This window comes from Diuraphis noxia, unplaced genomic scaffold, assembly GCF_037042655.1.
Source record: "Diuraphis noxia isolate RWA-SAM2 unplaced genomic scaffold, SU_Dnox_SAM2 contig0002, whole genome shotgun sequence".
Lineage (NCBI taxonomy): Eukaryota > Metazoa > Arthropoda > Insecta > Hemiptera > Aphididae > Diuraphis > Diuraphis noxia.
In genome coordinates, this window is record NW_028301712.1 from 31,623,316 (window position 1) to 31,633,395 (window position 10,080).

The 10,080-nt window shown below is 27.7% G+C and overlaps 3 protein-coding genes across 4 annotated transcripts; 1 reads left to right on the plus strand and 2 right to left on the minus strand.

Annotated features, from left to right (window-relative positions):
- Positions 1 to 973: 973 nt before the first annotated feature.
- Positions 974 to 1,793, minus strand: LOC107164827 (uncharacterized). The gene is made up of 3 exons (XM_015512787.2): positions 1,506 to 1,793; positions 1,328 to 1,420; positions 974 to 1,199 (listed from the first exon to the last, which is right to left on the minus strand). The coding sequence occupies exons 1-3, from the start codon at positions 1,791 to 1,793 to the stop codon at positions 1,086 to 1,088; spliced, it is 495 nt and encodes a 164-aa protein (XP_015368273.2). The 3' UTR covers positions 974 to 1,085.
- A 284-nt stretch (positions 1,794 to 2,077) lies between these two features.
- Positions 2,078 to 3,044, plus strand: Blos1 (biogenesis of lysosome-related organelles complex 1 subunit 1). Its single transcript, XM_015512789.2, has 4 exons — positions 2,078 to 2,334; positions 2,404 to 2,476; positions 2,592 to 2,809; positions 2,874 to 3,044. The coding sequence occupies exons 1-4, from the start codon at positions 2,274 to 2,276 to the stop codon at positions 2,888 to 2,890; spliced, it is 369 nt and encodes a 122-aa protein (XP_015368275.1). The 5' UTR covers positions 2,078 to 2,273; the 3' UTR covers positions 2,891 to 3,044.
- An 885-nt stretch (positions 3,045 to 3,929) lies between these two features.
- LOC107170438 (uncharacterized) lies at positions 3,930 to 9,845 on the minus strand. 2 transcript variants are annotated; one of them, XM_089220899.1, is made up of 9 exons: positions 9,638 to 9,845; positions 9,238 to 9,378; positions 6,502 to 6,614; positions 6,342 to 6,437; positions 5,957 to 6,248; positions 5,596 to 5,885; positions 5,440 to 5,527; positions 5,274 to 5,378; positions 3,930 to 5,212 (listed from the first exon to the last, which is right to left on the minus strand). In XM_089220899.1, the coding sequence occupies exons 1-9, from the start codon at positions 9,843 to 9,845 to the stop codon at positions 5,175 to 5,177; spliced, it is 1,371 nt and encodes a 456-aa protein (XP_089077025.1). In that variant the 3' UTR covers positions 3,930 to 5,174. The 2 variants fall into 2 exon arrangements, with proteins under 2 accessions (XP_089077025.1, XP_089077026.1); XM_089220900.1 differs by lacking the exon at positions 9,238 to 9,378.
- Between the last annotated feature and the right edge of the window lie 235 nt (positions 9,846 to 10,080).

Below are 10,080 nucleotides of genomic sequence, written 5' to 3' on the forward strand. Positions count from 1 at the left end.
TACATAGGGCCACACTTGTATGCATTTACATATATATTTATGTTGGTTGGTCATCAAAGTAGCTAGTTGATTGGTACCAAAATATTTTTCATAACCTAATAATGCTATGTATGAAATTTCACTTTGCATATTTAAGTATTTAGAATCTTAAAGACTTGGGAGTCACAAAATTTTAATTTGTTCCACTCATATACCTCAGTATACGTAATTCAACTCATACAAATAAGCAAGGTTAGAGATTAGATTACTATAATATAATCTTAGTCGTTGGTCAACGATTAAGGCCAACAATTATAATTCCCGTAGATCGATAACAATATCACCTAAATAAATATTTATTCAGTTTGTCACCAGAAGATATAAAAATTACATATTAATCAACTGTTATAGTTATTGTTCCACCTAATTAATTAATATTATACTTTAATACTTTTCTGATTATGGTCTCACATCTTATATTTTATCCAGTTCAACCAATATATGTGTACTGAAAGACCAAATGCTGAACAATCACAAACATAACAAATGGAGCTGAAGCCCTCAACATGCATTTTAATAATGGAATTATATGTTACAAAGTTAAGTTCAGTGATACACACAACAGCGGACTTGCCTATCGGGATACCACAAAAATCGTAGGAAGGCTGACGAACTTGGATTACAAATTATTTGATAATCCTTTTTGACTGTGCCTGTTTTTTATTATATCACGATTTTGGATGACATTTAAGAGCTACACCAAGTTATACACGTGAGTTAGTCAACATTTATTAAAATATGTTCTAATATTTTAATTCTAAGAGGAGCCATGAATGTATTCATTTTATAGTTTTTTTTTTTTTTTTTAGTGGTTTAAAGGTATTAGAAATGACCTGAATAATTGTAAGGAATAGTGTTTTTGTCATTTGCACTAAACTTAATAGTTTATAAATATTAACCGTGATTAAATTGAGTGTTTTAAAGGCACAACATGTACAATAATATTTAAATATATTTTACTTTTTATAATACAATAGCTAAATACTTAAACTTAATGAATACGAAGATAAAAAATCACTGGTAGTAATACAGCTAATATTATTTATTCATATTGAATGACTATCTTCTGTATTATTTATCAATGATGCCCACGGATCTTCCAACATTGATGGATGAAAATAGCTTTCATCACTATTAACATTATTCCATTTTTTACAACTCTAAAACAAATTAGCAATACTTAATCAAACCATAATAATGAACTGAAAATACATACATTATTTTCATAGAGTTTAACTATGCACAATATTCGCTACTACAGTTATATTATATCAAAACGTTAACTTACATTAGGATTTTGATTATTATGTTCATTAAATTGTGGTCTGTATGAGGAATAACTATTTTGTTCGCGAGGCATATAACCATATGAATTGTTGTGCTATAAAAAAAAATTAAAATAAAGTGTTAGAATATTATTACAATACATTTTCTGTGTTATTATTTAATGTAATAAAATTGGTTACATCTGAACTGCTGCTGTTGTTAAATCTGTTGGGAGTCCATTGGTATGGTGATCCTCCTCTCCCTCTGGATCTTGGACTATTGAACCTCGGTGAACTACTGCCACGTCCTCGCCAATTCTGTTTGACAGGTGATTGTTGAGGAGTGTTGTCGTACAGCAAAATATTATCCTTTAATGTTTTGTTAATTGGACTTGATGACGATTCTACATTTGGAAAAGGCGATGAGCTATCTGAAGTGGTAGATGTATTCCTGGACCTTATTAATGGCGATTTGTACTTTAAACTCATGTTGGGTCACAGTGTTTCTTAATGACACTGTACAACAGTTAATAAGTATATTTAAATAGTTAATTTTAAAAATACAAATTAATATCTAATAATTAATTGCACAATATATTTATAACAATTTAATTTCAATATTTGTGGTGGTTAACAGTTAACTCTTACAAGTTATGTTACAACAAATTTAAATTGATCTACAAATAAATAAACATTGTCACTATATTTTGTTATGATCATTTTAGTGATAACAGATAACAAATGATAATGTCTGTTATCAATAGTCTCAACTCAATTTACAATTCACTCGTTCAGAGTACTTCAATATATTTTTGTAAATTAGTATTTACATACATTCTTCAAACCGTTTCAATTACTTTTTTAGGGTACCTACTAATATTACTAAACTAATTTTATGTATTTTTAGTTCATTACTCTATGAGCTTCATAACTTAACCGAATAATAATCTAAGTATCGTTTAAATCAAAATGCTGTCTTCACTTGTCAAAGAACATCAAGTAAAACAAGCTGCCCGTAAAGAAAGCCAAGGTAAACATGTTTTCTCATAACTACCCCTTATTTGAGACTCGTAACACATAATTAATGTTTGTTCAAAAGATATTAAAAGAAAAGAGGCAGTAAACGCTGCCAATGAATTAACTAACGCACTGGTAGAACACCTTAATGTGGGGTAAGAAAAATGTATTTATTTAATTTTAAAGGTATATCAAACGAATGCGATACTGAGATCATTAACTAAAATTAATGAAATATTTATATCTAATTGATTTTATAATTGCCATTAGTGTGGCCCAAGCATATCTCAATCAAAAAAAACTTGATGCTGAAGCAAAACAATTACACCAGAGTGCTATCGTCTTTTCCAAACAAACTTCTCAATGGCTGTCACTGATCGACAACTTTAATAGCGCTCTTAAGGAGCTGGGTGATGTTGAGAATTGGACTCGAACCATTGAAAATGACATGCAAAACATCACCACTACCCTAGAATATGCATATAAAGGTGATTTTCACATAACATGAATTATGAAGTATAGATCAGTTTTAATTGTTTAATTATTTTTCAGTTTCCCAAAAACCTTAGTTAATGCTGTCTGCTGTCTTCAAGAACATGGCTTGATTTTTAAATCTGTTATATTTTATCATTCATTAATTGTACTTATTTAAAATAAGTGGATACACAATTTATTATTATTATTTTGTATTATTTTTGTATATTATACATAAAACTATATTTATATTTGAATTTTATTTTTACTCTTTGTAAAGTAAAATAACAGCTTGTATAGAGCAATTAAAATCACTGATAACTAAGTATTATCAAAGAACATAAGGACATCATAAATGATTCAGTACCTATATTATATTGAATTTAATTGGAGAGAAAAACAACTATTTGTTAAGTTTTTTAACCACTAATGACCTCTTCATTACATTTATAGACTTTAACATTTCATGACTAATTAGTTTTAATTATGCCTTTAGCCAATTAAATTTTGTATAAGATTAAAATATAAATAAGTATTTTGAAGAAATTAAAAATTAAATATTCATTAAAATCATTTTATTTTATTTTATTTGTGAAATAGAAAAAAAGTGTTAAATACTGAAAACGTGATTGATTTAATTAAAAGTTGACATAATATTAAAGAATTGTATTTGAAATTTGATTATTTGATAATATGAGTTAATTTTTATAAATTGTATTTGCTGGTATAGAATATTTTTTACTTGCTGTTTAATCAGATTCAAGTTGAAAAATCAGGATTTACAATCAAAATTTAGTAAGCATATAGTAAAATGAGGTTGTTTGAATTTAATTTAAATATATTGTAACTACTACCATTTTCTACATTTTAAAAATAATTCAAATGCAATAATTGCATTAAACGTTATAAACATTCAATAATAACCAAGCTTGGGTTTATTAATTTAGAATTTATGAATGTGATTAATTGATAAACTAAATAACTACTCTTCTGTTTTGGTTTTTAAGGCATGATAAAAAAAAATTGGAATGGAAACTAATAAAATTTTTTCAACAAAATAAATGAAAAATAATGAATAAACATGCCCGGCAAACTTCATATTATAAATGCAAACTGAAAAAAAAATGTCTCGTATAATAATAATCAATACATTTTATTATGTGTATAATTTATACATCAAATAGAATTCTTGACAACAACAGTAACTTATCTTGGTTTATGGTATTGTTTAAACGCTTTAACCATAAGATGTTAAAATGACATTTTTTAAATAATTTACATACAATTACGACATACTGTACTAAGTAATTAAACATAGTATATAAGACTTGAACATGCAATCATGCTAAGATATTACAGTAAAACTATAAAACAATAAAATTAATTACAAATAATCATTGAAAAATATATAAACTATGTTATGTGTGAATAAAAATGATTGTTGATGTAGTAGGTATAGCAATAGAAAAGAATAGTAATAAAATAGTAAAACAAAATGGTAGTCTATGTTATGATACAAAGACCAAACAAATTTCATAGGAAATTTATATTTTGTTATTTTTGATTATATTTGTTTTAAATTTTATTCAACAATATCATTTTCATTAACCCTTTCCCTAATGATTATTTACAATGCAAGTTTAAATACAATTATTTATCTAAATTTATGACTAGGAGAGATTAAGTAAAACAAAAATATAAGCAATAAATAATAATATGATATAATTTATCAATAAAATATATATGTTACCCCCCTTCTTAACAAATGCATAGCTAAATTATAACAAACGGAAGTTGACTAAATTTTGTCCAATATAGTATCAAATTTAACGCCAAATATAGGTAAATTAGTTTTTAAGAATTAAAAAATGTTTAATTGATAATGCAGTAAGAACCACATAAAACTATCTAAAAATCTTGGTTAATTTATATTTAGAAAAAAACTATGGTTTTAAGTATAAAAATAAAAGCACGTTTAGTACAATAACAAGTGCAAAAATATTATCACAAATTTTTGGGGAAATCGTTTTTTTTTTCAAAATATTATAATTTAAACTTAAAATGTATTTCTAAAAATATAATATCAATAACAATAGTATTGTATAAAGTTATTGTTGGAATAATTCATGTAAAAACAAAAAAAAAATAGACAAAAAAATAAATACTTTTCTCTTTTTCTTCACCGTTAATGATACTTTCAAATTATCTTTATCACAATAATGCCTTTGGTTTAAAGAAATAACATTGTACTTGTACAAGCAAAAATACAGTTTCATCACGAGGAAAAATGATTTAATATACAAACCTATGCAGAAAGTAACATATTTGGAATATAAGTCCAACATTTCTTTCACACTTGAGCAAAACAAATTACACTGTTCAATAGCCTGGTGGCTTAGGAGCTTGGTGTTTTGCAACTGAAATCAGATATATTAGCTACAGATTTGAGTTTTCAATGAATAGTAAGTTTATCTTTACCGACTAGTCTGCTATTATAAATTTTATCAACTCTTTGGAAAATTGGAGGTGGTGGAATCCTAACCATTGGCTTGAACATAGTAGAAAACTTCATTTCCATTTCTTCTACAAAATTAAGTTTCACATTTAAAATAGTTCATATTAAATTAATCATTAGTAATATTACCCAAAAGAGACATGCTTAAAACAGAAGTAGGTCCATTTCGCATAGAAGAATGACGTGTTGGAGGTGTTGGGGGAGCTCCATTAGTCACCTAGGCAAATATAAATAATTTATTACAATAGATTATTGTATTATAAATAAATGTAAATCCATACTTACATTGTTATTTTGGTAGCTTTTATGAGGGGGAACATTTGGTGGTGGAGGAGGAGGCCCACTCCTATGTGGTGGTGGTGGTGGTGGTGGAGCACACAAAGGTGGATTCAATGGCGCTTTTATGGGTGGAGGTGGTGGCCTAGTATTTGGATGTTTAATGGGCCGTAACGTCCGTGATCCCCACTGGCTATTTGGTGGAGGGTTTGGAGAGCTCCTCAAAATACTGTCTTGTGATTGATGGAAAGCAGGTAATTGATTTTTATTACTGATGGTCATGTTATTAAATTGAGGTGCTGTATATAATGATATTAAAATTATAAACATCACATTTTATTAATTAAAGATTTAATATGTAAACACATACGTTGACTATTTGCAGCAACTGGAGGTGTTTTTGGTATCCTCATACTTTGTGCTCTAGAAACAAGATTTCGTCCATCAGCTGCTACTAAATTAGTTGAACTAACTGTCAACGTTGACTTTTTTGTAGGCACGGCTGGCCTGATAGATGGTGGTTTTGGAGCTACATTTGGCTTACCATATCCCCCTGGAGGAGGACCTCTGCCTGCCACATTATCAGACACAAGACTTGGGACACTACCTGTCAGATTGTGACCAACACCGGGAGGTATAATTGAAACAGGCTCAGAAGTACTCTGGAAAGAAGAAAAAAAAATTAATGAAAATGTATTTGTATAAATACAGTTTAAAATAAATGTAGGCATTATTAATTTTTTGAATAAAATTACCGAAGGAATATTTGGTTTTTGATTGAATGGTGGTGGTTGTGGAGGTGGACCTCTTGATTTGATATCATTTTGAATTTTTCTTATTCCATCATTTTTCTAAAACATCAAAATAAAATAATCAACTTTTATATTTACACATTCTCTAAATACTGAAACTTACTTTCTGTAATGGAAGAGTACTTGTGTTAGAAGGAGAAGGGTTTGCAGTTGATTGATTAAATAATTGAACCGGTGATAAATTATTAGTTGGTGGTGTTTGAGTTCTCGATTGTCCTAAAATAAGTGAGTTATTATTTATTTTACAAATGTTTATTTATAGGTCATACATTTTCTAAGTAATTTAATCATATTAATATTATATTTACTGGAAAAATTATAAAATAGGTATAAACAAAAATATCCCACATTTTTCTTCTAATTAATATTATTGTTATAATTTATTATTGAATGAAATTCAAATTTGATCCAACACAATTGAAAATAAATATAATGAAATGAATAAGAAAATGTATTAATTATATTAAATATTTTTTATACATATTATAATGGTTTATTAGAATATAAAATAAGCACAAAATTACTAATAAATAATAGTTTATTCTAATTATATTTGTTCTGTTAAATAGCAATAATACATTTTCTAAAGAATAAAATAATTATCTTTATTTTTGCTATCAAATATAAAATATTTCAATAAATTCATGGTACAAAATATATTTTTATAATGTTCAAAGTGAAATCAATTATAAATGCATTGCATACTATTCACTCTTTGTACATATATATGACAATTGCATCTAAATGAAGAAATAATGAAAAATGTGAAGAAATACCTACTGCATAACTAACTGACATGCGAGATGCTAACATTTCCTTTTTTAGGTCCAGGTAAAAAATTAGGTCATCTGATCAAGGTTACGGTAAAATCTTTTTTAAACATCAATCAAACCAATACCTACACAAAAAGTCTAATCTTGGTAAATACATAATATATTTATTATATTTATCACCTTCTACATAAACGTTTTAACATTTATTTTAAGAAACAACAGTTTAAACCTTTAAACACGATAAATAGTTTTACAACTATTTAGAATGCACAAATAAAAATTCTAGATTAAATATAGTTAATAACAAAAGAATCACATGTGAAGCAAATATGACAATACTGGCAGCAACTTAATATTATATAATATTTTAATAAATTACTCGCATAAATTAAAAATTTCTAACATCGTTATAAAACTACAAAAATATAAGAATTCGATAAAAAAATGTAAGGGAAATCACAAAAATATACAAATGTCAAATATTTAGTTTAAAGATAGTCCTAATTGGCATATTCAAATCATATAGATTAATTTGTGAAATATAAATTGTTACTTTTTCTAACAATTTGCTATACTATAAAAAATAAATAAAATCGCATGGAGTTTCTTTTATTAAGAACTAAGCAAATATTATTAGAAATTATAAGAATTTTTAAATAAGTTTTTTTTTTATATATATATAAAACAAATTACTTTTTAATATTAAAACGGTCTAAAATTTAAAAATGCTTATATTTTTTTTTTAATGTTATCTGAAAATAAAATAATCACCCTTCATACATCCCAAAAAATATAAAATAACATTTTTATTAATTATATAACACACATAATACTAATGTATTTATTAACTTTTTAAAAGCAATAAAATACAATTTAAATATAGTTTAAGACTATGATAATACAAAATCTAAGTACTGTTTTATCATTTAAAATTGTAATTTAACAATTAAAATTAATGGTACACAACAATATACAAGATTATTGATTTATATTATTGTACATCAGTTAGATGAAAACTAATTATAAAATAAGAATAGTAAACTCAAATTAATATCATGATAAACTAAAATATTTACTAATTTCTAAGAAAGCCAATCCACATTAATTATTTCTGTATAATTTATTCAATTAAGATATCAAAACTATCAAATTAAAACGTATTAATTATTGTTAACTAAATTATAACCAATGGACAAATCATAAATATTAAAGACATTTAAAGAAATGTCTTACAAATCATTATAATTGGTGTAAATGAATTATGTACCCGGTTATTAATTCTATTACATTTTAAATATGGAACATATACTGATATCTGCAAGTAAAATATACTCTGCATCGCTAATATAATAATAATAAAGTAGAGTAATGATGTAATAATGAATAATTATTTATTATCAAATAAAAAATAAGTTAAAATATGAATCTAATGTTTTTCATTTTAAATGTTAGGTAAAGTAATAAAATATAATCTAAAGTAACAGAAAATAATTGTAATAAACATCTTACAAAGCTTAGATATTAACAGAATATAATTTGACTAAAGTTTTTATTCTGAGCATTTAATAAAAATCCTTAAACATAATATTTAAGTATATCTTTGGACTACAATAACAATTTAAATATTTTGATAAAGCTTTTTATTTTATTTTACTGTAGATATTAGTGAGTAAAGTTAAATAACTTTTCAATTCATAACCCTAAAAAAATAGGATCTAAAATTCTAAGAACCCATACATTAACAAAAATTATTAATAAGTAGAAAGTACCTGCTACATTTAACTATTAAATGATTTCTCAGTTACATGTTTGATAGTTTTCACAGTATGAGACAGTAAGACTAAGCACAGTTAAGCTTAAGCTAATAAAAGTAAGCTCATTAGCTGCTACTAGACAGGTAACCAATGCATTTTAAAATTATTAAAGGAACTTACAACATATAAGTTAGAACTAGGTTTTCTAATAGTATCAATTAGTAAGTACTTTGTCTTTCTGTCCCACTGATCTGGTACAGTATTTCATTCATATTTTTCAAATTTTCTGATTTTATCAGAGTATTATCATACCTGTTGCTAATCCAGTTGGCTTAAGTTTAGGCATGCCTCCTGCAAACAACTCTGCTAGGCCATTAGGTGTTCGTGCAGCTATAGAACTCATTTCTCCGTTTTTTACAGTACCATTACATTTTACAGGTGTTTTTGGTGAATCTATATTATTAAAAATCATACTTGAACGTTTCACATAAGCAACTAAATCAAATGCTACAGGCATGATTTGTGTTATTGAGTCTCGTTTATAACACCGATCAATAGGCTAACTAAAACAGTTAGTAGCATAAGTCATTACGGCAGAGAACAATATTATTGAACACAAGTTGTGGTCAAATAACAATGCAATGGCCTAGAGCAAAATGAAAAAAGGACATGCGACCGAGTAGGCCACACCATTGCACTAGTAGGTACTCACTGTTGATGAGCGGACTGCTCTTGTCGTTGGTCACAGTCTTTTTCAGAGGCTTGCCGAGCCTGATGGACTGCAGCAGCTGGTCCCTGGCCTGCAATGGGTTGCCACCTTTCTTGCCCGGGCCGGCGCCAAACGTTGGCGGTGGCGGTGGAGGTGGGCCCGACAGAGTTGAAGTCGGTGGCGGCGGCGGAGGAGGTGGTGCGAACGGCATATTGGTCTGCACCCGTGTCGGAAAAACAGACAAAAAACAGGCAGTGTCAGGTCAGTCGTACGGGACCACTACGACGGTCGGACCACCATTCGTCGTTGGACCGACGGAACGAGGGTGCGGTGTGGCACGGTCGGGCCGTGTGTGCAATGTGTTGGCGACACGACGGGGCCCACCATCAATGACAGAATGACGTGTGTGAGTCACGCGCGCGCGACATTGTGGAACCGACGACGAT